The sequence below is a fragment of the Gorilla gorilla genome, chromosome 10 (genome assembly GCF_029281585.2).
Source record: "Gorilla gorilla gorilla isolate KB3781 chromosome 10, NHGRI_mGorGor1-v2.1_pri, whole genome shotgun sequence".
NCBI classification, from domain to species: Eukaryota; Metazoa; Chordata; class Mammalia; order Primates; family Hominidae; genus Gorilla; species Gorilla gorilla.
Window position 1 is genome coordinate 117061834 of NC_073234.2, and position 27502 is coordinate 117089335.

Sequence of the window (27502 nt, forward strand, 5' to 3'; positions counted from 1 at the left end):
GACATATGGTTACCATTTCTACTCCTCCAAGTGTGTGTGCCAAAATCCCCACAAGAAAAAAAAAATATGATTAAAACCAACATCTCTGTACAACGAAAGATCTTCCTGCTCTGAACAAAGCCAGCTTACTTCAAATAGACATTAGCTAAATCAGATTAAATCTTTTGGGCAGCATCCTGTTATAGGAATTGACCTGTATAAATACTTGTAAGTTGTACTCTACATAAAATTTCTATAACTGTTATACTCTTCACTAGGATCGCCAAGTTATTGAAATTTTGATGTAGATGAAAATACCATGAGTATTATACAGGTCTATCCCGAGGCTTGGAAAAGAATCAGAAGTGCCTACAGAAATTTGGCTTTTTCTCCTCACTGTAACTTAACATAGCCATGCAGACAGGGTCAGGTGCAGCCACCATGGTAAGTAACTGAAGATATGTTCCAGGTGCATTAAGGAAATGCTGGAGGTGAGAGCCTTGACCTCACATTTCAGTACAAGATAGATGCTTCTCTTTACGATTTGAGATACAATTAAGTAATGGAGAGAAAAGGAAGGAATAGGCAAGAGGTCATTGGTGTTCTTATATGAAATTTGATACGACTAAGTATGTGATAAGAGTGGAGAGTATCTTGGCATTTTAATGAAAACTGGTGAGGATGATTGGTGTTATAAATCTACCAACAAAACTGGCTCAGGAAATCACACTCAAAATTATCATCTTTATTACTGGTTTCCTTCATATAAATATTCACCTCATGGATCTATGTAGGACTCAGTGACTTGTGCCTCTTGTTAGCTATTTTAATTATATCTAGCTTGATAGCTTTAAATCCTCCACCAATGTCAGGAGGATACCTGAAATATGTAATGTATGTGTGCAATTCTTCATGGTTCAAATACAAATTTAACATAATCCAGTATGGCATAATTTTATAGTCTGGGGACTATATTTAGGCTGGAATGTGACAAAAATAGAGCACTAATAATCTAGATTGAGGGAACACCCCGCAGAAAATATGTACATATGAACATACATATACATCTTTTTTGGGTTTTTCTTTGAGACAGGGCCTCACTTTGTCACCCAGGCTGGAGTACAATGGCGCAATCTTGGCTCATTGCAGCCTCGACCTCCTGGGCTCAAGCAATCCTTCCACTTCAGCCCAAGTAGCTGGGATGACAGGCATGCGCCACCATGCCCAGCTAATTTTTGTATTTTTTGTAGAGACGGGGTTTCACCATGTTGCCCAGGCTGGTCTCGAACTCCTGAGCCCAAGTAATCTTCCCACCTCAGCCTCCTAAAGTGCTGGGATTACAAGACTGAGCCACTTCACCCGGCCTATACATATACATCATAATTGTGACTCTCCTAGACTTCCTACTAAAATATTTAAAGGATGTATTTGAAGTGTTTACTGTTTCCAGGAAGTAGATTTAGTGGATCTGGCAAATTATTACCAATATTCCAATTTCAGGACAATTTTCTTAAGCTTTTCGATTTTCTCATGTTAATAAAGAATGTAGCTGTTATTTCAGTGAGATGAAGATAATGCTTGTGTCTTGAGTTTTTAAGAGGCACATTTTGCTAATGGTGTTGTCTAGTCCTTCCCATCAAGATTATTGGAAAGACCAGTGACCTTTCACTTCCCTCTATTTTCCAGGAGTTCTGCCTCAATGTCCCCCGAACCCACTGGGCAAAAAGACTTACATGGCAATGTAAAATGGAAGTTAGATATTTAGATGTCATCCTTGCCTAATGCCACCCTAAACTCTATGTTAATATTTATAATCTCCTCCCCTCCCCTGCATATTTTATCCATGATTACAACCCAGTATTTCCTTCTCAAAGTACACATGAGTATAAAGATGACACTCCGGGCTGGGTGTGGTGGCCAGCACTTTGGGATGCCAAAGTGGACGGATCACTTGAGGTCAGGAGTTCAAGACCAGCCTGGCCAACATGGTGAAATCCCATCTCTACTAAAAATACAAAAATTAACTGGGTGTGGCACACACCTGTAATCCCAGCTACTTGGGAGACTGAGGCAGGAGAATCGTTAGAACCCAAGAGGCAGAGGTTGCAGTGAGCTGAGATCACACCACTTCACTCCAACCTGGGCAACAGAGTGAGACTCTGTCTCAAAGAAAAAAAAAAAAAAGAAGGCATTCTGAAACAGGTGTAATGAATATGACAATGCAAACAGATGTAACCCATCATTCCCTAACATGATAGCATGAATTCATTTTCACACTGATATATAAGATGTTTGACCAGTTTTCTAGAAAATCATATCCAAATCAGCATTACGGTAAGCAGTCATTGTAACATTTCCAAATTAACCTGGTAAAATAGTCATGTAAATGTAAACAAAATCAGGATTATTTATTCAATGAAGGAAACCAATTTGTTTATACTAAGCCTGTTTTCCAAAAGAGTGTTTATTTCTGAATTTTATTTTTATTTTATGCTTTTAAAAGAAAGGAAGACAAGTGTAAATCTTAAATCTTATTTTTTAAAGTCATATATGTTCTTTATGTGTTCTGTAGTCAATGATCAAAAGTTGGGGTCATAATTTTGGTATGCACCCTAAGAAGTTACTTTCCCTTGTTCATGGTGCCCTAAACCATTTGCTTCACAGTTTAACATTTATATTTTTATAATTCATACCCAATTTGCTTCCAAAAAACATTCAAGACAGTACTTTAAGAGGAAACGTAAGAAAATTTTTAAAACCTAGTCTCCTTTCCCCCTGCCAATTTAGAAAAAAAATTTTAAAACCATCAGTATCCATAAAAACCATGTGAAAAACAAACAAAAAACTCATGGCAGTTTCATTTTTTTTTTTTTTTTTTTGTATTTTAAGAAAGGTAAAAAATGGTTCATGTACTTAGTTACTAATATGGTAGGGAAAATGCTATTTGCAAAATCCAAATATTTGAAATAATGTATTTGTACTGTCTCCATATTTAGCTAGGGTGTGTACATCAAAGAAAATAGAGATCATTTTTATTTCATAGGCCAAATCTAAACCTTTTAGTTCTAGTCCAATTTTCAATAATTCAATATCCATATCCTAGATGAAAACTGTTAAGTTTCTCAAAATCCCATCTTCTAATTAGACTTTAAATTTGAAAATAAGTAAAATATATTTTTAGGCTATTTCCTGATGTCCTCTACTCCCCCTAAAATTGTTTTTATTAACTAGGAAAACGAAAGGTGTTACTATAAGGGCACACATTTGATCTTCTACTACCTGCAAGTTTCCCTAAGACTTCCATTCCAGCAAGGCAAGACTTGACTTCTGGGCTTCAACTACTCAGGCTTTAAACAGAGGTTTTTTACACTGAACTGAAAAAGCAGAATTATACCTCGACCTTCGTGGTCTCTAAGGGTCAGTGCAGCTACTAAACTAGACCATGGTTCTCCCCGGTTAGGGAGGTGAAGCAGCAGGAGGAAGAACCCCAGGTGGACGTATGGGAGTTGCTGAAGAACGCGAAACCCAGTGAGTACGAGAAGATCGCCTTCCAGTATGGAATCACCGACCTGCGCGGCATGCTCAAGCGGCTCAAGCGCATGCGCAGAGAGGAGAAGAAGAGCGCAGGTGAGCGCGCCCGGGGGCGAGGCAGCGGGGCCGAGGGGCGTGGCAGCGTTCGAAAGCCTTGACCGTGAACCCCATCCCGAGCTCCTTCCAGTCTCCCGCGGGGTTGGGAGTGGGGCTGGGTATGGGTAGGAGTGCAGGGGTTACGCTTGTCTTGACGGACAGCTCCTGAAGGTTCAAGGTAACAGGAGATTCATGGTCCACATACAACGTAGAATGGAATAATACATTACCCCCGCGGTTACTGGGAATTTCTCAGCCGCCCCCTTTCTCCAGCCTCCACATCCCCACTCACTGTCAAATTATTGATTTTTACTTAAGCAGAGTGGACTCTTTCACCATCCTTTTCTTTCACCCACTTGATGGCGTGTGGAGAGTTCACTTTCTCACACCCAATATGGTTAGCAAAATGTTTTGTAAAACCAATAAGCAGCTCCGTGGGGGTCTGAAATGGGTCCAGTTTACTGTGGTCTGAAATATCTTTTTAAAGTGGAAAGAAAAAAAAGAGAGAGAGGAATACATTTTACGCTGACCATTAGCTCTTCGAAGCTTCCTATACTCGGTCATTATTGGTTATGGGTTTTATGACACATCAGGTTAGTAATATATCAATCCTATTATTGTTTATTATTTAGTTAATGTTCCAATAGAATTTAAAGATTTTTACCACCTCTTTAAAAAAAATCTGACCTTTATTTCTGAACTTCCTGGAAACTGGTTGAGAAATGGCCCCAGAGAAATGTAGTAGGGTTTTTTTTTTCAGTTTATGTAGTTCAGCCATTCCCACTATCCCAGAACTCCTGAAGTTATATTTTTGAGAGGTGTGTGAATACTACAGGGGAGAGCCAGCTGACATCTCTTTTCCCCAAGCTGAACTTTGTTATTGTTATCACTTAGCTCTGAATTCATTTCTTAAGGTGTGTGGTAGATGGCTTTGTTAAAAGCTAGGGTTTATTTTATCTTGTTAAAATATGAGACAGTGAGCTTACCTAAACAATAGTATAATAAGGTTGGAATGATGGAAATACAAGCATGACAACATGAAGCGTTTCACATTTGTATTTTCCAAACTGCTAAATGAGAATTATTATCTTTTAAAAACCAGGAAAAAAACTTATTAAGTTAAAAAAAGAAGTTAACTATCTTTATTTAGGACCCTTCAAAGACAACTTTTTTTTTATTGCTGTGTTCTATGTTATTTAAAATATTTGGAAATCCTGAATTCCTAAACGTATGTGTAAGGGGTGTTTTTAAAATGCTACTGTTTGGGCAAGTTACCACAGTATAAAAACTTCAGTTAGCCTACTGTTTCAATTAGTCAAAGGCATTCGATTTAATATGAATCACTGAATTTATCTTATAAATTCTGTGGTTAAAAAACCATCTGTGACATAGAAGAAGTGCAGAAATAAGGCCAATGGCACTAACAGTAATTGTGCTGGAAGAATAAGCATGTTCTTTTATTTTTATTTTTATTTTTTTGAAACAGGGTCCCATTCTGTCACCCAGGCTGGAGTGTGCAGTGGCATGATCTCAGCTCACTGCAACCTCTGCCTCCCAGGTTCAAGTGACTCTCGTGCCTCAGCCTCCCGAGTAGCTGGGATTACAGGCATGCACCACCACACCCCACTAATTTTTGTATTTTTGGAAGAGACAGGGTTTCCCCATGTTGACTAGGCTGGTTTCGATCTCCTGGCCTCAAGTGATCTGCCCGCCTCAGCCTCCCAAAGTGCTGGGATTACAGGAGTGAGCCACCGTGCCCAGCCCCAGCGTGCTTTTAAAGTTCACTTTCATCTGAACGCTTTATAGTGTACATTCCCTGAAGAATTAGGTCATTTTTAAAGCTTCTTCAATGATTCTTTTCTTACCTTTCTTCTAGAAACATGTGGATTCTCTTTTCAATTTAAACCATCTTATTGTATATAAGTCAACACAGTGTTCGAAATATAAAGGATAATTTGGAAGGTTTCTGATTTTTTTCTTGAGTTTCATTTTTTCATTTGCTTTTAGGTTCTCCTACATGTATTGACTATTTAAATTCATAGCATATGTATACATATATTAACATACTTTTGCTTCTTCTATTCTATCAGCTTTCGCAAAAATTCTTGATCCTGCATATCAGGTTGACAAAGGAGGCAGAGTGAGGTTTGTTGTGGAGCTGGCAGATCCAAAGTTGGAGGTGAAATGGTATAAAAATGGTCAAGAAATTCGACCCAGTACCAAGTAAGTGGGCTTTGCAAAAATCAGTGATAGCTCTACAGTAAATTAATCAAATAGTAGTTCGACTGACTTTTCTGAGAATAAAAGGATATTTATATTTTCATAATACAAAATCATATGGAGAGAGAGTAAACATTTAAGTCACATTTTATTTATTAGGGAAACATGATAGTTCTATATAAACTAAACCTTTTTTATGTTTAATTCTAAAAAACTATTTAAAGTGTTTTCCAATTATGGTTTTGTGTCGCTATAGGTTATATGTGATTATTTCAGAGTGTTGCCAAATTTCTCCCAATTTTAAAAAATAAAATTGAAAAATAACTTGCAATCCGTATTTGATATGCCACCTGAGAATCCCATCTTGTAATTAGATGACTTTTGCTTTTCCAAAATAACGACTATATTTCATAATGGGTGAATACCTTCTATCTTCAATTCAGGTACTGTTTTGAGCACTTGCAATATTGCATATAAAAGGAACTCTTTAATGTTGAGATAAAACAAAATGTGGGTCAAAGCCTGTGTTTTATTATTTATTGGCCCTCTCACAAATCGAGACGGACTAAAGACAGACTAATCCCTGACGTCTGATGGTATCTCCAGTCTATTATAAAACTGCTTTACAGAGATCCTCCTCAGCCTGAGAGATTTTCAACTCCAATTTTTTTTTAGGTTAACAGGAGCCACGTGTACATTTATAAAAGATGTTAATCCTGGAAAGCTGTTACTTGTGGAGTACAATTAGGTGGTTTCCAATTTCTTAATGTGGTCATGCCACTAGAGTGACTTTGTGATGATAACACTAATATCTGGTGTAAAAATCTCTTGCAGATGGCCTGAATTTACCAAAAACATAATTTTAATTGGTTATCTTTATGCAGAAAATATTTTTAAATATCTTGTTCTTGAAGGCTTCAATCTGAGAAATTCCCAAAACAGTGTTTTTAGTCTATTTTAATCCCATCATGTGCTCCTCCATAATACAGATCACAGATAATTATATTTTACAATCTTCTTGGCTTCTAGTTTTTTGTTTCTAAATACTCACATTCTTTCTCAGTAGATGTAACTGTATGATAGCACCAGTTCTTAAGCTCATTTAAGAGAACATCACACTCTATAGAACTGCTGCGTGTGTTTGTGGTTATATCACATTATTTCTTAAATTGTATAATCATTTATGCACCCAAGGAAATCTACTATACCACTGGGATAGGCAATGAATAGATCTTATTCATACATCAATGAATAAGATCAAGTCTCTACCCACCTATAAAGTACATGAATTGGTTAGTTAAAGAATGTACAGAGTTAAAAATCTGACATCCTCAGCCAACTCTATCTTCCAACAGTGGGTTAAAAAAATTAAATAGCAAATATGTGAGTACTGATTTTTATTTGAAATAAAAACCTTATGTAAAAGAAAATTATAATGGAAATTAAATAGTATATATAAATATGCTTATATATTATGTATTATAAAGATAAAAATTGGGTTTTTTTTGGTTTGACGTTAAACTGTGTAAGATATGATACCTAAAGAGCAGATCAAAATTATATCCCTGCTGGGCACGATGGCTCACGCCTGTAATCCTAACACTCTGGGAGGCTGAGGCAGGAACGCTTGAACCGAGGAGTCTGAGACAAGCCTGGGCAAGATGGTGAGACTCAGTCTTACAAAAAATAAATTAGCTGGGCCTGATGCCCCACACCTGTGGTCCCGGCCACACGGGAGGCTGAGGCAGGAGGATCACTTGAGGCCAGGAGGTCGAGGCTCCAATTAGCTATGTTTGCACCACTGCAGTCCTGCCTGTGCAACAGAGCAAGACCCTGTCTCAAAAAAAAAAAAAAAAAAAGCAAAAAAACAAACAAAAAAAAACCCAGATCCTTGACTTTCAAACACTACCAGATTATAAGCCAAATTTGCTGGCAATAAAGAAAAGAATAAAATCACATTCACAGACTCTGTTTATTTTCATCCTATTCAAAACAGATACATCTTTGAACACAAAGGATGCCAGAGAATCCTGTTTATCAATAACTGTCAGATGACAGATGATTCGGAGTATTATGTGACAGCCGGTGATGAGAAATGTTCCACTGAGCTCTTCGTAAGAGGTAAAAATGAAATCCCTTCTTGTGGTCACCAGGAGCTGTTGGCTTCTTCTCCCAGGGATAATGATCAAAGCGAAAGTAACTGAGGCTTCTCTACACTGGCAGCTATTATGGATCCTAACGAGTCTTCTGGTTTGTTGAAGACTAGAACAGCAGAGGGGAGAAAGAAAACCTGCTGAGTACAAATGCCTCATGTTTTGACTCAAGCCAAGCACTATTTTGCAAAAATAATTATTCTAGTTATAGCTTTGAAACCCAACAGATTTTACTGGATAATCCTTGTTTCACACACTCAACTGATCACAAATAGGTTTCTCTTGAAACCAGCTTCATTAATAAGTGGTTGGTACCAAGCACACTGAAAATTATCATTTACTAAGACACTGTGAAAAGAGCTGGAGGGTGTGAATACAGCCATGTCTTCCTTATTTTCTTTATGAGGGCTTCTGATTACAGACAACTCTGAGATCTCTGTCATCCATCTGGAACTAGGATCAAAGATTTGAGTTTTATATATTCTCCTTCATCAGAAATGTCTAGCATTTAGTATCTTCTTTGCTAAAAGAATAATATTTGATATATGTTTTGTTTGTTCTTGAGAACAATAATTGATTTGACTTGGAGAACTGTGAAAAAATTGGGAGAATTTACCCAGGGTTGCCTGCTATTTATTTTGCCAAGAACAGACATAGAAAACAAAACAAAACAAAACAAAACAAAACTCACAGACAGCCACAGTGGCTCATGTCTATAATACCAGCATTTTGGGAGGCCAAGGCATGTGATCACTTGAGATCAGGAGTTCAAGACCAGCCTGGCCAATGTGGTAAAATCTCGTCTCTACTGCAAATGCAAAAATTAGTTGGGTGTAGTGGCATGCACCTGTAATCCCAGCTACTCAGGAGGCTGAGGCAGGAAAATTGCTTGAACCTAGGAGGTGGAGGTTACATTAAGCCAAGATCACGCCACTGCACCCCAGCCTGGACAGCAGAGTGAGATTCTGTCTCAAAACAAGAACAAAAACAAAAACAAAAACCTCACTTACTGTTATCACCATGTCAACCATAGATGTTGCTTTCTCACTGTTGGTTTTTCATCTGTGAACAAATCAGGGCTCATGGGATACGCTTTGGATATTTAATGATTCTGATTTCCCCTTTTTGTATACTAGAGCCTCCAATTATGGTGACCAAACAGCTGGAAGATACAACTGCTTATTGTGGGGAGAGAGTGGAATTAGAATGTGAGGTGTCTGAAGATGATGCCAATGTAAAATGGTAAATAGCCTTAATGAAGTCTGTCTATTTTTAATAGACAAAAAAAATTGGACCTTCATAGTTGATAGAACAGGAAGTACAAATAGCTTTTAAACCTTTGAAAAGAATCTCCACCTCATTTGTGTTAGTAGAGATGATAAATAAAAGTATACTAATATACTGGGGTTTTTCCACTCGTGAGACTGAAAAAAGAACCAGAGATCTATGTGGGTAAGCACGTAGGGAAGTGGGTACTTAATACTAAGCGGATGACTCAAGTTTACCCAAGTCTATTTGACCCCAAAGCCTATGGATGCTCTTAACCTTTATAGCAGGCTTCCTCTCACTATGCCATATTGGCAACTTACATGAAAAAACATATTTAGTGTTTAGTAAGTTTAGTAAGACTTCTTTAGATGTCTTCTAAGTGGGCTTACTAATGATAGTTGTGTTAATTCGGTTTTAGAAAAGTTTCTATTTGATTTCTATTTGCAATGATTTTTAAGTACATATTTACATGTATTTTTCATGTAACCCCTAGTCACTTTATTTTCCTAGTACCTCAGGGGAAAAAAATTTAGACTGAGAATCACCAATTGCCTTTAGAAATAAGAGCTTATTTGTTTTGCTCAGGTGGGGAATGTTTTCTCAGGTTCCTTGTGAGTAATCTTAAAATTAAAAACTAGAAATTTTAAATCTTAAAATGAAATGTTATGTTGAAAGGTACAGTAAATTACACAGCAGAATTTGTAGTAATTGGTACAGTGTAGATTGTTCATTCTAGTAGAGAATCATAGTTATCTTTAAAATGCATTAAATGATATTCTTACTAATGTGCTTCAAGAGCCTACATGTGGGTAATATCCACTCTTAGCAGTTGCACCTGATTCATCTTGAGTGCGAACAGGTGGCTCGTGGTCTTTTAACACAATTTTGTAGACAATATTTGTTACATTATGAATCTATTGATGGATACAGAGATTGATTCGTACATTTTTTAATTCAACAAATAGTTCTTGTGTGTCTCATATCCTCCAGAAATTCTTCAGGATATTGCAATAAGCAAGATGGACAAGGTATTTTTCTTGAAGGATCTTTTATAAACCTTTTTAATATTTTATCTTAATTCAGGTTTAAGAATGGTGAAGAGATTATCCCTGGTCCAAAATCAAGATACCGAATTAGAGTTGAGGGTAAAAAACACATCTTGATCATAGAGGGAGCAACAAAGGCTGATGCTGCAGAATATTCAGTAATGACAACAGGAGGACAATCATCTGCTAAACTTAGTGTTGACTGTAAGTGAGATTTCTTTAGATGTCTTCTAAGTGGGCTTATTAATGATGGTTGTGTTAATTCGGTTTCAGAAAAGTTTCTATTTGATTTCTATTTGCAATGATTTTTAAGCATGTAAAATGGATTTCATTCCAGCTAAGTGTCTATGTCAGATCAATCAGGATATTTAAGGAAGGAACCACAACTCAATTTAATAGTAGAGCACCAATATTAGGAAGGAAGTATAAAAATCACCTGCCAGAAAAGTTATAATTCCAAGACCGTAAAAACAGGGGATAAATACTTAGATATGATGTCATATCCTGATAATGTTAGCTAGCTATTCATCAAATAACCATTCAACACTCTGCAATTACATTTGGCATGAGAAGAAAGTAATTCAAACCAAAAGGGCTCAATTGAGAAGATTGTAAGAGCTAATTTGCTAGTAGGCTTCAGAGGCATGAGAGAATTAATGTACTTCCCTCAGTGCCCTCTACTGCTAGTCAGTTAGCAATGGCAGAATCTCTCCCAATATTGCCATAAAAATTAAAACAGCAAATATCTCAAGATGATGTCACAAACAGAGCAGAAATCTTACTTCCACATTTATTGCTTAGTCCAGTTGCAGTTCATATAATCATTGAATTATTCAGGATCAATCCCAATACATTCCTTATGCTTTATGGAACTGTGGCCATTTTAGTTTAACATCAAGAAGTCTTTCAGCCATAGACAGATCCTTATCTCATATTTGTATCCATTTAAAGCAATTATAATCCATTCTGCTATGATGTAACATGTGCATTTCTAAAAATAATTATGCTATGCGAAGTCATGCAATAAAAACCATAGGGTTTGTAGGGGAAATGGGATTATGGGTATGACACTCAAGAATTCTGCTGGTTTATTAGTTCATTCTCATGCTGCTAATAAAGACATACCCAAGACTGGGTAATTTATAAAGGAAAAAGGTTCAATTGACTCACAGTTCCGCATGGCTGGGGAGACCTCAGGAAACTTACAATCATGGCAGAAGGGAAAGCAAATATGTCCTTCTTCACATGGTGGCAGTAAGGAGAAGTGCCAAGCAAAATGGCAAAAGTCCCTCATAAAACTGTCAGATCTCATGAGAACTCAGTCACTATCATGAGAACAGCAGCATGGGGGTAACTGCCCCCATGATTCAATTACCTCCCACCACGTCCCTCCCATGACATGTGAGGATTATAGGAACTACAATTCAAGATGAGATTTAGGTGAGGGCATAGCCAAACCACATCAGTCAGCGACATATTTTTTAAAATATAAGAACCCAGTAAAAAGTAATAGCACAGTTTTACACATGCTAAATGGTTAATAAATATAATAAATATGGCACTTAATGTTGAAAAAGACCTGAGATTTGCTTACAGAATTAATGCTGGAAGTGTTGTGGCTTGTGAACTGTTGTGAAGCAGTAGAAAGAGGATTATTCAAAATCTGATGAGTAGTTGTGACCTCAGATGTAAATGGGTGTGGCTTATATCACATGGATGAACTGAGGTAGCTGATAGATGTTTGAGGTGTGAGTCTGCAGATTTTGTGCATTCCTTGCTGGGTCATTTCAGCTGGATGCAATTTTCTGCATTCACCTAGTTTTTCTAAGGAATGAAATTGTACATAATCAAATGTGAAATTATCCTCTAATATATTAATTGCACTGGTACAGCTTCTCACTTTCAAAACAAACATTGTAGTAGAGCTCACTATACCATTGTGAAATGCCACCATCTTGGCCTGTTGAGAGTTTGGGCTTGGCATTTGTGATGGTCTATCATTTCTACAGTGAAACCTCTGAAGATTTTGACACCTCTGACTGATCAGACTGTAAATCTTGGAAAAGAAATCTACCTGAAGTGTGAAATCTCTGAAAACATACCAGGAAAATGGACTAAAAATGGCCTACCTGTTCAGGAGAGTGACCGTCTAAAGGTGGTTCACAAGGGAAGGTAAGCGAGCCAGGTGACCCGCAAGTGAGGTTTGGTCCCATTTCTACTTTCTCCATTTTCTAAATTACATATTTGGTGAGCATATTTGAAGGGTAGCCATAGGGAGATCATCTATTCCTGATTCTTTGCTTCCAACTAGCAAGAAGGTGTGATTTCTCTGTTGTATAGCATGTCCTACTCATAATCCTGTATCTGTACCTCACACTATGGTACTTTGTCTATTCAAAATCCATTGACTCTTTTTCCATTTAAACATGAAGTTAGAGGCCAGGCACCATGGCTCATGCCTGTAATCCCAACACTTTGGGACGCCGAGGCAGACGGATCAATTGAGCTCAGGAGTTCAAGAGCTCCTGGGCTACATGGCAAAACCTCATCTCTACAAAAAACACAAAAATTAGCCAGGCGTGGTGGCATGCACCTGTAATCCCAACTACTTGGGAGGTGGGAGGATGGCTTGAGCCCAGTAGGGGGAGGTTGAAGTGAGCTGAGATCACACCACTGCATTTCAGCCTGGGAAACAGAATGAGAGACCTTGTCTCTAAAATAAATAATAAACAAGAAGTTAGAGGAAAAATACTGAATTCTAATTGAGGACCTGATCAAATGGATTAACCGTCTCTCAGCAATAAGTGTCACAATGCCTTCCCACAAATCTTTATTTGTGTAGGGGGCATAATATCCTAGAATCTGGCAAAGATCTAAGGCAAGAGTTTAACTTTGAATTCACGGGCTTTTAGGATATCATAAATGAACTTTAGGAAGTCCCATAACTCCTGTGAAATTGTGAGAAAATTCTGTGTATACAAAAATACATACTGTTTACACAGAAAGGATTCATAGTGTCCATCAGATATTCACTGGTTTATGACCCCAGTAAAGTTAAGAGCTATTGTTCTTAGGGTTTGGGATGTAAAGCCAAAATCAAGATTATTCTTGGCATCTCTTGAATCTTAAAGTATAGCATTATTGATATGTTCTATTTTAGCCTTTTTAAAGCTATGAGATGAAAAAAAAGAATAATAGACTCTGCATATACAATAAGCAGATTCTATTTGTGGAGATAATTCCATATAGTCCAAAATAAAGATTTAATTTGAATCAATAAGTAGGATAATTAAGGCTTCTCATCCTCTCTCTCTCTCTCTCTCTCTCTCTCTCTCTCTCTCTCTCTCTCTCTCTCTCTCCCTCTCCCTCTCTTTCCTGCACTAAAGAAGTTAATCAGATAAAGGTCAAGTGTCTTTTCAGTTTGGGTCATATATAAACTAGATCTTTGGAGTCTTAGAAATACATTTTCCTTGTTTCCTTAGGATCCACAAGTTAGTGATAGCCAATGCCCTCACTGAAGATGAAGGTGATTATGTATTTGCACCTGATGCCTACAATGTTACTCTGCCTGCCAAAGTTCATGTTATTGGTGAGTAGATAAAATAATTCATTGCATAGTTGTGTTCTTTTTTGTTTGCTTTTGCTTACCATGGAATTATAATATATTCAAAACTAAGTGACATTTAAGGAAAAATACATCAATTGGTATTAATCACCAATCAGAAAGATTGGTGACTTATACCAACACCTTACAATAAAATGGTTTTGCAAGGTGCCAGGCACCAACTATCTTGACTCCTCTTATATTCTTTTTGATTAGATAAAATATTGGTTACTACCATCATACTAGCCAAACGTTAGTGCAGATATTCACAAAGAAATGACTGTCTGATAACAAAGACTATGCTTAATATTCTAGATCCTCCTAAGATCATCCTGGATGGTCTTGATGCTGACAACACAGTGACAGTGATTGCAGGAAACAAGCTTCGTCTTGAGATCCCCATCAGCGGAGAACCACCTCCTAAAGCCATGTGGAGCCGGGGAGATAAGGTTTGTTTTATGCTTGCACACACTCACATGCACACACACATATGCATACACACTGCCTACCCCACCCCTTGCCCTCCATTATTCAGATGAAGGTAGAAAACAAATAAATGTACAGCAGTACAGTAAAGATGTAATTCCTTTGAAAAAGAAAGATGACTGATTTTCAGGCAAATCTGATCATCATTAATTTACTTCTCATATTTCTGACTATTATGTAGCAAAGCATGTTTTGATGCACAGTGAAAAAAGCCTCATTTTTATTCTAATGGAAATTGGGGGGATGAAAAAGAAAATGAATTATTAAATAAATAAATGAACAAAGTCACTTTGGATAGTAATAAGTACAAGAAGATAATAAAAGAGAATGATACAATAGCAAGTAACTGCATAGTCAATGGCAGCCTCTGTGAAGAACAAGGAACCCATTATGTGAAGATCAAAGAGAAGACATTTCCATACGGAGGCAATTACAAGTGCAAAGGCCAAGGGGAGAGAATAAGCCTGATGTGTTGGAGGAACAGAAGGAAAGCCAGCATGGCTGGGGCAAAGTGAATGATTGGGAGAAATACAAGTGAGGGTGAAATGGTAGAGTAGTGCCAGCTCAAGTGTGACTCCGTGGCTTTCTACAAAAATAAAAGCAAAAAAAAAAAATTACATTTAAAAAGAAGACATGAGGCTGGGCATGGTGGCTCATGCCTGTAATCCCAGCACTTTGGGAGGCTGGGGCAGGCAGAACACCTGAAGCCAGGAGTTCCAGACCAGCCTGAGCCTGCATGGAGAAACCCCATCTCTACTAAAAATACAAAAAAATTAGCCAAATATGGTGGCAGCATGCCTCTAATTCCAGCTACTCGGGAGGCTGAGGCACAAGAATCGCTTGAACCCGGGAGGCAGAGGTTGCAGTGAGCCGAGATCACGCCACTGCACTCCAGCTGGGCGACAGAGTGAGACTCCATCTCAAAACAAATTTTTTTAATGTTAAAAATAAAATTAAATAATAAAAAGCAGAATGAGACTTCTACTTTCAACCAGAATTGAATAACAGGAACCAGATTTACCTACTCACTTGAAATAACCCCCAAAATAGACAAAATATGTGAACAATGGGTTTCAAGACATTGGACATCAGATCGTGAAAGACAATGACTATGAAATATGATAAACAAATGAAATAAGCCCTATAATTGCCTCAAGCTTATTGCCATAAAAGAGTATCCAGGCAGTGGCACAAGGAAGAAAAACCTGGACAGAACCCAGTGGACTCCCTAAGTTTAGGACTCCCATTGTATAAGGAGACCAAAGCAGCCAGAGTTCATAGGATACATACTATACATACTGGAGGAGAGAGCTGCACAGAGAGTCCCCCTGGAGCTCTGCAGAGGATCACGCTCAAGTATTCAGTAAAGATCAGTGCACATTTATGAAGAAACTACCCAAGATTCAAGAAAGGAACATATGAAAGGATTAAAGAGAAGTGGACTGGCACTCACACAAGGCCAGTAGTAGTAGTGCCTGTTCCCCCTAGCTAGACATGAAAACCTCATCATTCACAGTGCATTGAGTAGAGTACTCAGGAAAGCCTTGCCTTGGTTGCAGGAATAATTAACCCTAGACTGAGCACTGTCATGGACCCACCTAATAAGTCATAAAAACAAGTCTAAAAGATTCAACCAATTTCCAAATAATTTAATTGCATTTCAAAACAAAGCTCAAGATTTATATATGAATACAAAAATATCAAGCACCCAACATGACAAAATTAGCAATATCCTGCCATCCAGTCAAACATTATGGTAGAGAAATAAGCAGGAAAACACAGCTCAAAATGAGAAAAGTCAGTTACAGCCAATTCAGATCTCACATGTAAATTAGATTAGCAGTCGAGCATATGAAAATAGTTATTTTAACTGTATTCCATATGTTCAAAAAGTTAGGTGGAGAAATGTTAAGCTCTCCATTTAAATTAAATTTAAGAGAAATTTAATAAAATAAAATAAAAATTAAGAGAAAGTTAAGTGAAAAAAGTGAAATGAAATGGAAAATATAAAAAGATCCAAATCTAATCACCTACAGATGAAAGCAATAAAATGTCTCAGATAAAAAATATGTAGATGGAATTAATAGCTAATTAGACATTGAAGGCGAATTTGAAGACATAGCAATAGAAATGATCCAAAATGAAACACAAGAGAAAAAGTCCAAAAAAATTTAAAGAATCAGTTAGACTTCAAATTTTCATTTGGGCATGTAATCAGCTTAGAAGTTGCCACTCTATCCTAACAAGTAAAAAGCTGGACAAACGGAAAAACTAGCAACTCCTCTTACATATGTCAGAGAAGTGAGGATACAGGGCAAACTGCCGAAATGTGAGAGTGGAGTGACACATTGAAAGTGTTCAGGGTGAAAACACACCAACCTAGAATTCTGTACCCTCTGAAATTTTCTTTCAAAAGTGAAGGAGAAATAAAGACTTTCTCAGACAAACAAAACTTTAGGGAATTTGTTGCCAATGGATATGTCTTGCAAAAAAATATTAAAAGATGTTCTTCAGAAAAAAGGAAAATAATATAGGTCAGAAACTCAGATCTACATAAAGAAAGAAAGAGTATAAAATAATGAATAAGTGAAGGTAAAATAAACTTTTTCATTTTTCCTACTCTCAGTTGATCTAACAAATAATACTTTGTTCAAAATGATAAAAGCAACAATGTATTCAATTAGGTATGCTTATATAGTTATATTTATGTATTTTATATATAAGTGAAATGAATGACAGCAATAATACAAAAAATGGGAGAAAGGAATTAGGGACATTTCATTATTTTAAAGTACATGCACTACTTGTGAACCACTGTAGTGTTGTTTGAAAGTGGAGTTGGGTTAATTGTAAATATATATTGTAAACTAGGGAAACCACTTTAAAAAGTTTAAAAAAGAGGAAGTAAAATTAATATGCTAGTAAAGGAGAGAAAATGAAATCACATAGAATGCTTAATTAAAACCACAAAAGGCAGAAAAAAATGTAGAAGACAATAATAGGAACAAAGAAGAAGGGGGCAACCAATAGAAAATAATAACAAATATGACAAATATTGATCCAGCTATACCAATATTTACTTTAAATGTCAGTGGTCCAAATATACAAATTAGAAGCCCAAAATTGTCAGAGTAGAGCAAAAATATGACCCAAAGATATGTTGACTATAAGAAACCCAGTTTAAATATAAAGTTGCATCCCTTAAAGTATAGGGAGGGAGAGAGACATGCTGTGCTAAGACTAAACAAAAGAAAGTATGAGTAACCATATTAGCTTCAGACAATGCAGACTACAAAGTGAAGAAATTTATCTGGAATACAAATGAGCGTTACATAATGATAAATGGGTCAATACTCCAAGAAGGCCTAATAATCCTTAACATGTATACACCTAACAACAGAGCCTCAAAATATATGAGACAAAAACTGATAGAACGGCAATGAAAAATAGATGCATTCACTATTATAGTTGGAGATTTTGACATCCCTCTATGAGAAATGGGCAGATTCAGCAGACAGAAAATCAGTAAGGACATAGCTGAACTCAACAGCACTATCAATCAATTGTATATAAATAACATCTATAGATTACTTCATCCAATAGCAGCAGATTACACATTCTTTTCAAGCACACATAGCATATTCACCAAAATAGAACACATTCTAGGCCATAAAAACACCTTAACAAATTTTTAAAAATAGAAGTCATATGATATCTGCTCTCAGGGACAATGGAATTAAACTAAAAATAAATAAATTACAGAAGTGAAACTAAAAATCAATACATAACAGAAAAATAGCTGAAAATCCCTCAAATTCCTGAAGATTAAACAACACACTTCAAAGAAGAAATCTTAAAAGAAAATTTAAAATATATTGAATTAAATGAAAATACAACATATCAAAATGTTTAAGTTGCAGCAAAAGCAGTGCTTAAAGGGAAATTAATGGCAATGATTGCATATATTTAAAAATAAGAAAGACCTAAAACCAGTAATCAAAGTTTACGTGTTAGAAAACAAGAGAAAGAAGAGTAAATTAAATTCAAAGTAAGCAGATAAAAGACATGATACAAATTAGTGCAGAAATAAATGAAATTGAAAACTGGAAATTAATAGAGAAATTAACAAAAGCTGGTTCTTTGTAAATATTAATAAAACGTATAACCCTCTAGCCGGGCTAAGTAGGAAAAGAAGAGTCAAGGCTAATTAACAGAAATGAAAGAGGGACATTACTACAAATCCCATGGACATTAAAAGGATAGTTAAGGAATATTATGAACAACTCTATGCCCATAAATTTCACAACCTAGTTGAAATGGACCAACTCCTTGAAAGATACAATCTTCTAAAACTCACACAAGAAGAAATAGGCAATCAGAAAAGGATTATCTCTATTAAACAAATTGAATCAATAATTAATAACCTTACAAAACAGAAAGCAACAGGCCCCCATGGGTTTGTTGGTAAATTCTACCAAACATTTAAGAAAGAAATTGTGCCTTAATCTCTTTCAGAATACTTCCTAATTCAATCTATGAGGTCAGTTTTATCCTAATATCAAAACCAGAAAATTTCAGACCAATATCTCTCATAAATGTAGATGCAAAAATTCTAATGAAACATTAGCCACGAGGACAGGAGATCGAGACCATCCTGGCTAATACGGTGAAACCCCGTCTCTACTAAAAATACAAAAAAAATTAGCCTGGCGTGGTGGCGGCCCTTGTAGTCCCAGCTAGTCGGGAGGCTGAGGCAGGAGAATGGCGTGAACCCGGGAGGCGGAGCTTGCAGTGAGCCGAGATCGCGCCACCGCACTCCAGCCTGGGCCACAGAGCGAGACTCCGTCTCAAAAAAAAAAAAAAAAAAAAAGAGCAAATCAAACCCAACAATGTATGAAAAGAATTATACACCAAGACCAAGTGAAACTCACTCTAGGTATGCAATGCTGGCTCAAAATTTGAAAATCAATTAATGTAATCCACTACATCAACAGGCTAAAGGAGAAAAGTAACATGATTATATCAACAGATGCAGAAAGAATCTTTGACAAAATGCATGAAGAAAACTCTCAGCAAAATAGAAATAGAGGGAAATGTATTCAATCTGATAAAAAAAAATCTACCATAAAAAGAAAAACCCAACAGCTAAAGTTATACTTAACAGTGAGAAACTTGACGCTTTCCTACCAAGATCAGAAATAATGCAAGAGTGTCCTCCTGTCACCACTGCTTTTTAACATTTTACTGGAAGGCTTAGCTAATGCATTAAAAGAATAAAAGGGTATACAAATTGGGAAAGAAGAAATAAAATGGTCTTTGTTCACAGATGACATGGTTGTGTAGAAAATCTAAAAGAATTGATACAAAGAAAGGAGATGGATTAGCTTTGGGAGTGAGAAAAATAAAAAATAAATAAAAACAAAAGAGAACATCTATTAAAATCTTACATTAGAATTTGGCTGATATGAGGAAATTTTGTTCTATTACAAAATGGAAGAATTAGAGAATTATTTCAGGTATTCTTACTGTGATCACAATCTCAGGTTATTGAAGACTTATGAGTCCTAATACAGACACAAAAGAGTAGAGAGTTTACCTAGTATTTAGTGGCAAATAACCAGTTTCTAAATTACTTTGACCTTCTCTGTTTTTCCTCTTTGTATATTGGCTATTGATTGTCTTATAGAAGATACAACCTGGGAATCAGAAAAATGTAATCCTGCTTTAAATTTCAGGTTTAAGAAAGAAGAAAAAAAGTGAAAAAAAAGAAGAAGAAAATAAAAGAAAGAAAATATAATAGGAGGCTCAACCTCGCTCTGTCTTTACTTTGGGAATTAGATGTGCATTCTTTTATGTTTTTACTAGAAAAAGAAAATGGAAAATTGGCCTTGCAGCCTTCTTCAATCCTTTTCAGTATTTTAAAATTTTCCAAACATCTAAGAAAATGAACAAATCATTATTTAGTTTCTGATAGGAGTTTGAGGGTTTCTAATTTCATACACAGGGATTCCTCTCCTAGAATGACATGTCTGCACTTGTATTTTTAGTCCTCCAATTTTCTCTTGGGAAAGTTGGTGGCTAGTGGGCTTTGGGATCAAATCCAGTTTCTGCTACTTCCTACCTGTGTGACCTTGAGCAAGATAAGTCTCAGTTTCTTTATGTGTAAGATGGTATAATAATACCTTGTCATTAGAGTTGGGGGAGAATTAAACTGAGAAAACATATAATAGGCATGAACACTATATAGTTACACTATATAGTCCACCAAATACAGTATATAATCTATAGACTATACACTCTATAGTCTGCTGAATTGCTCAATTTATAAGAGACTCTGAAGTAGCCCTTGTTATTGTGTAAATCATGCCACATTTTGTTTCTCCACTTCTTAGGCTATTATGGAAGGCAGTGGCCGGATAAGAACAGAATCTTACCCTGATAGCAGCACTCTGGTCATTGATATAGCTGAAAGAGATGACTCTGGTGTTTACCACATCAATCTGAAAAACGAAGCTGGAGAGGCACATGCAAGCATCAAGGTTAAAGTTGTGGGTAAGTCCTCCAGGTAAACACACTTCTAGAATCAAGCTGACATGTCAAGATTCAGAGGAGACTTTCCTTCTTTGTCCTTTCCTTCCATTTCCTTCCTTTGTCTTTCCCTTGTCTTCTTTTTTTTTCTTGCCTAGAGGACTTATCATTGGAGAAAGAAGAGCTAAGGTCAGCCATTTGGGGTTGCTGGTCATTAGCTCTCCAAAGTCATATTCCCTTTTGGTGCCCTTTAAACATCACTGAAACACAATTGCTAAATAACTTCCCACATCACAATCATTACAGAGGGATTAGATCTGCCTTGGTCCTTAGACAACTATCTAAGTGCATTTTTCCTAAGCCCAAAGCTGAATAAAATGAGTCTAGCAGATTACTACTGTTCCAAGGTCTGATGCTCTCCTCTTCTTACTTTAGTTTCTCCTTAAATGACATATTTCAAATTGACCAAAAACTGAGGTCATTTTTATCAGACACTGAACTATACTTACAAGATATTGTGACTTGCCATTTTTGACTTGGATTTCTACTAGCCAACATCTTGAGTCTTGTAAAACTCTTTGATTCAGTTCGCGGAAGTTCACTTTGTAGTTAAAAACAACAACCACAACAACCATATTCAACATTTAGACAATAATTTCTTGGTTAACATTTTCAAGGTAAGGAATGAGAGTCTTGGGTTTCATATGGGGCTTATTCTGTAATGTTGGGACACCGGTTTAGGGATTTGGAGACATCATTATTTTTATTTCAGGCAAGGGGTGGGCTCATCTTCCCTTATCCCATATTGAGCACAAATTTTTGCCCAAATTAGTTACTAACTTGTATTAGTCTGTTTTCACGTTGCTGATAAAGGGCTACTAGAGACTGGGTAATTTATAAAGAAAAAGAGGTTTAATGGACTCACAGTTCCTTGTAGCTGGGGAGGCCTCACAATCATGGTGGAAGGTGAAAGCCATGTCTTCCATGGCAGCAGACAAGAGAGAGAGAATGAGAACCAAGCCAAAGGGGTTTCCCCTTACAAAACCATCAGATCCCTTGAGATTTACTCACTACCACGAGAACAGTATGTGGGAAACTGCTCCTATGATTCAATTCTCTCCCACCAGGTCCCTCCCACAACATGTGGGAATTACGGGAGCTACAATTCAAGATGAGATTTGGATGGGGACACAGCCAAACCATATCATAAGCATAATTCAGTAAACATGGGAAAGTACTCAGAAATAACAGTTTCAATGATTATCACCAAGAAACATATTTTCCTATTAACTTTTTTTTCTACTCCCTCTTCCTTATTTTACTTTATCCTATCTTTTGTCTGCCACAGACTTCCCTGATCCTCCAGTGGCACCGACTGTGACAGAGGTGGGAGATGACTGGTGTATCATGAACTGGGAGCCTCCTGCCTATGATGGAGGCTCTCCAATCCTAGGTAACTGCATGTTGGTTAGTCTGTGTAACTGCCAGTACAGTTGTGTCCTCTTTACGCATCTTAGTACAGAGCACATTTTAAAGTATTGCGTTTAGAAGAAAACCTATTTTACTGTGACTTTATGCATTCAAAATGAAATATATATGTTGAGATGCTCTGTAATTACTCGAGATTTAAATAGCTCTGATGAATATCATCTGATTGCTGGTTTTCTTTTTTTGTTTGACATTTATACACACTAATTTTGAAGCAACTATAAGCCCAACTTCCACCATCCTAGCCAGTGAACGTCTGATTCTACATGATTTTCTCTATGAAGAAATTTATTTTAGAATTAAATAATTAGGCTGAGCATTGTGGCTCATACCTGTAATCCCAGCACTTTGGGAGGCCTAGGTGGGTGGATCACTTGAAGCTAGGAATTCGAGACCAGTCTGGCCAACATGGTAAAACCCCACCTCTATTAAAAATACAAAAATTAGCTGGGCATGGTGGTGCGCACCTGTGGTCCCAGCTACTCGCTACTCAGGAGGCTGAGGTGGGAGGATCACTTGGGCCCGGGGGCATGGAGGTTGCAGTGAGCCAAGATCACACCACTGCACTCCAGCCTGGGCAACAGAGTGAGACTCTGTCTCAAAAAAAAAAAAAAGAAGAAAGAAAGAAAGAAAAGAAAAAATATTTAAATGCTTAGAAGCATTTGCTTCCCCTATGCCATGAGACTTTTTTCTCTTTGCTAATAATGAGACTCACGAAACTGGTCATTTCCCTCTTCTTATCTTCCTTGCTGGGACTCAGAGTCAACTACATTGCCTCTGATTATATTGTTCACCTACAGTGACTGAGTTGCTATGGCTGACTTAACTGTGATCCATTTTTCTTCTCTTTGTAGTATAATTTTAATTTCTTAGTCCCATTATTTTCATCTATATTTTATATTAATATTTCTATTCTCTTGGAATAAGATAGGTTAAAAATATTTACATACATACATGACTATTTCACATAGATTGATGATAAAATGCAAAATTTTAAGGACTTCTATTATCTGACAATGTTTAATTTCAGAGACCAAGGAAAAACCTTAGTTTTCATTTTGCATACCTGCAGGATATTTTATTGAGAGGAAGAAGAAACAAAGCTCCAGGTGGATGAGGCTGAATTTTGATCTCTGCAAAGAAACAACTTTTGAGCCCAAGAAGATGATTGAAGGTGTGGCCTATGAGGTCCGCATCTTTGCAGTCAATGCCATTGGCATCTCCAAGCCCAGTATGCCCTCCAGGCCTTTTGTTCCTTTGGGTAAGTCAAGAGAGATGAGTCTTTGTCATCAGAATCATTGCCCCAGAGTATGACTGCTTTCTCTCTGATCCCTAGCTGGAACAGGCCTGGACACTTCTTAGAGTTGTAGGTGGGCAGGAGCTTGAAACAGTTAGGTACAATTTTATGTCTAAGAAATTAAAAAGTAGGTTTGGTCAAGTTGAATAACTTCATAACATAGGCCCTGGAATTCGTTACCATAATTCCAGTGCCAACTGTGGGTGGCTCTGATTGCCATTCCCCACTGAAAACATATTGCTGAGTCCATGGACATGTGAGTACTTTCCATTTGCCCTTCTGAAGGTATTAACCTATTAATATAACCCAGCTCAGTGTAAACAACTATCACTGAAACAAATTGAGATCGGTTCAACAGGCTACACTTGGAAACTGGTTTCTTTGCTTTATGGTCACACCTTAAATGTTATCTATTAAATCAAAAAAGTTAGTTCAGTGAAGGCAAAAAAAAAAGATATCTCCATTATTTTATGGCAATGAGGTATTTTTTTCAATGGAAAAAAATGTAATACAAGAGTTTGCACTTGGAAATTAGAGAGCAATGAGAAAATTACTCTAGATCATTAGATCCCAAACCTTGCCTTCTTCAACTTCTTTGGGCCTCCCAGCTTCCCACACCGGCTTCTCAATTTGGAAAAAAATACACGACAGCATTTCCAAAATTCTCACATTGATCAGCTCTTTGCCTTACACACATCCATGCTCAAGGTGTCTTAATTGAATTTCATTAAGATGTAGGGCTTTTGTGTCTATTTTTATTGGTATCCCCATTGATTTTATCACAGTTCCTGCACTATAGCTGTGTAGTAAATAGTTTATTCTTTTCTGTCTCTTTTATCTTTAAGCTGTAACAAGCCCTCCTACTCTTCTGACTGTGGACTCTGTCACTGACACGACTGTCACGATGAGGTGGCGCCCCCCAGACCACATTGGTGCAGCAGGTTTAGATGGCTATGTGCTAGAGTATTGCTTTGAAGGAAGTAAGTACAACCAGTAGATAAAATGAATACTGTCATCAATAGGTGAGATATGTCCCTCCCCTTTCTTTTGCCTCTCTTTCTTGAGAACGCATTACCTTCCTACGAAAATAAGATCAAGCCAAACGTCATCCTTCTGAGATGTATGTAAACTAAGCCCTTTTTTAGTGCTTGGTGATTATAAATTGATATCTCAAAAGTATCTTGGCTAGGCTGCCAGATTGGACACTATAATTGAACTAAGAGATGGGAGGAAGAGATTGTAACAAAACTTTGGGGACTTCCACTTCTTAAACTGGTGGAATTAAATTGCACCACAGCAATATAAAAGTCTAGTTATGATGAAGCCAGTTGGAAATTCTAAAACCTATAATGAGCTGAAGTTAACTATCAAAAGAGTGACCTATTTTGGGTAATAAAGGGAGACTACATATTTGGCTAGTAATCATTACCTGCCTTCATCTAAAAATAAGATGAATTAAGAACCGCTCTTAGTTTTAAAGGAAGCAGCATTAAATCCTCGAGAAATAAGTTCAATATGTAGCAGTAACTTATCTCAGGAGTTGGGGATATAAAAATGTAATCAGTTTAATTTAGGAGGGGAAGAGAAACAAGGCCATAAATTTTTAAAATCACTGATAGAAATAATAGAAAAAGAAAAAATGACAGAAGAAAATATGGGCCAGAATTACCTGAAAACCAAAAGAATGTGAAACTTACCAAAATCCTGTTGTGTTTCTTGGTTTCTTATTTGCCATAACTAGAAAGGGATGACATTTGAAAATGGCTCTGGACTTGGGTTCCATTCTAGATGATGGTAGGTAAACAATCTCCCAGGAAACTTGTTGGAATTCCACAAACAGTAGCCCAAGACTTCACCTCCAGGAAAACTCTTTGGACACCAAACTTTAACATAGATCCTCCAAGTGAAGGGAGGAGGTTACGAAGCACATTTGGGAAATCAGGAATGTGAACACAAATGCACCTCCCCTGGAGGAAACTCACTATGGAGAAGAAACTTCCTATGAAGAGAAAACTGCTGAAAAAGAAATCCCAGGTGCCTGGATTGGGGCACCTGTGGAAATGCTCACCTCTGTTCTGGAGGGAGGAAGAGGAGAGGGACAATGAAGTATCCTGATACCCCTCAATCCCTCTTGCGCCTACTCCACACACAGAGTCCTATAATTGGTTTCTCCAGGATTTAAAAAGCCACTAACCAAAAGCAGTGGAAACGTCAGAAACCTCCCAGGGTTAACCCAGTAAGGGAAGGGGATAGTGTCACTAATGCAACAAGTAAATCTTGAGCACTTCAGTTTATTCCTCTTCCATCCTCCTGCCCCCGTTTAAAAAAGTCATGAGCACTCCATTCTGTTTTTTTGTATTGTCCAGCCAGCAGAATATCCCAATCTTATGTGTGATGTGGCCTTTGAGCATAAACCTTTTGTGTATGTATGAATCGAGCAAATTCTTTACTCTTTTCTTTCTGATAGGTTTAAAAAGTAAGAAGATACAGCAAAATGATAGATGGCTGTCATTTTGATGTTACCCACCTTAGATAAAATACAACGAAGTGTATTTTACAAAATTTTGTGTGTGGTCTGTGTAGATACATATGTATATCCGTATATACATATGTATATGTACACAGTCATTATTATGTATATATTTTGCCGAGTAACGTTTTGGAATTAGCTTTCTATGGGAGTTCTCTCACAACGTGTATCTCTTTCTTCTTGCAGTCTTTTCTTATTTTCTTTATGTGGCTGCCGACTCTTCATTCTCTTTTAATGGCTGTTGTCCTCCAGACTAATTTTCTATAGTGTTTAATGCTTTTAGAGACATCAGGTTTTATTCTGTAAGAGAATTCTTTGTTTTGTAAGATCGTGTGTTGTTTTGGACTCTGCCTTTCTCTCGTTTTTGTTTTGTTATTATTTTTTTAATGCCTGCAGCATTTTACTCTTCTTTGTTTTCTTTCTGCACTCTAGTTTTTTCTTTCCTTTCTTAAAAATTCTCCTCACATGTTAAATAACTTACATGTTCCTTCCTCATCCCCTGGGACACCATCTTCTTTGTCTGTGTTTCCCCAATTAAAGTGGTTCCAATGTGAAGAGATGGGCTATTTTTGTTCCCCCTCTGGTCTTGTTTCGTCCTGTTTTCTCTTGAAATTGTCTCTTTTACTAGTTCTTCACTCTTTTGTACATGTTTTCTGAGTCTCTTATTTTCACTTTCTCATCCACTGTCTCTTGACTATGAAAATACCAACACAGAAGCTCCCAAGCAGACCATTTGTTTAAAGATGTATCTCTTTTTCAAAGACATAAGGAATTTTTATTCTCCACATGCCTTACTAGCTGCCAGGATATTCTAGTTGCCTGTCCCTTCTCCTTGATACTCCTGTTAGGGTTAGAACAAGAGAGAGGCAAAAGTTCCAAGGGACAGCCAGTCCAGTCCCCAATGCCTCCACTCCTCTCCTGATACTGATAAAGTCATCATCCCAAACCAGTGGGTATGCCCAAGACCACCCTGTGAGCCGCCCATGTGGGATGCAGAACCCTGGGCAGGCTCAATTTGTTTTCTTGACAGAGTTCATTGTCATGGGAACCAGAACTGCCTCCTGAGCTGCTGGGGCAGCCTCCAATTCTATTCAGAACTTGGACCCTGGTAAAACAGGGCTGGCCTTATCCCAAGGGCCTGCACTCCCAGTCTTGAATGAGGGAGCCCCACTGTGGGAGCACCGTGTTCCCTGGGGACCCAAGAGAATCCTCCCCTGCTGGGGTGGCAGAGACAGGCACAAGGATAGACTGTCTCACTGTGCGCTGCTCCCCCGC

At 37.2% G+C, this 27502-nt stretch overlaps 1 protein-coding gene and 1 long non-coding RNA gene across 13 annotated transcripts in view; one reads left to right on the plus strand and one right to left on the minus strand.

The window, feature by feature from the left end:
• The window catches only part of MYBPC1 (myosin binding protein C1), a 91053-nt gene that overhangs the window by 44060 nt on the left and 19491 nt on the right, over nucleotides 1-27502 (plus strand). For all 10 annotated transcript variants that reach the window (XM_063694244.1, XM_055358789.2, XM_004053754.5 and 7 more), the window contains 12 exons: nucleotides 3440-3606; nucleotides 5697-5829; nucleotides 7823-7947; nucleotides 9116-9221; nucleotides 10332-10498; nucleotides 12304-12466; nucleotides 13777-13883; nucleotides 14214-14347; nucleotides 20777-20936; nucleotides 22261-22365; nucleotides 23473-23661; nucleotides 24543-24677. In XM_063694244.1, coding sequence (XP_063550314.1) covers nucleotides 3440-3606; nucleotides 5697-5829; nucleotides 7823-7947; nucleotides 9116-9221; nucleotides 10332-10498; nucleotides 12304-12466; nucleotides 13777-13883; nucleotides 14214-14347; nucleotides 20777-20936; nucleotides 22261-22365; nucleotides 23473-23661; nucleotides 24543-24677 — 1691 coding nt within the window. The remainder of the gene's footprint in view (nucleotides 1-3439; nucleotides 3607-5696; nucleotides 5830-7822; nucleotides 7948-9115; nucleotides 9222-10331; nucleotides 10499-12303; nucleotides 12467-13776; nucleotides 13884-14213; nucleotides 14348-20776; nucleotides 20937-22260; nucleotides 22366-23472; nucleotides 23662-24542; nucleotides 24678-27502) is intronic.
• On the minus strand, nucleotides 7780-25766 carry LOC109029212 (uncharacterized). 3 transcript variants are annotated; one of them, XR_008670540.1, is made up of 6 exons: nucleotides 25395-25766; nucleotides 23467-23809; nucleotides 21422-21513; nucleotides 20819-21074; nucleotides 11889-12118; nucleotides 7780-8088 (listed from the first exon to the last, which is right to left on the minus strand). It is a non-coding gene; the product is annotated as an uncharacterized lncRNA (long non-coding RNA). The 3 variants fall into 3 exon arrangements; XR_008670541.2 differs by having other exon boundaries at nucleotides 23467-23533; nucleotides 25395-25761; XR_004066844.3 differs by lacking the exon at nucleotides 23467-23809 and having other exon boundaries at nucleotides 25395-25757.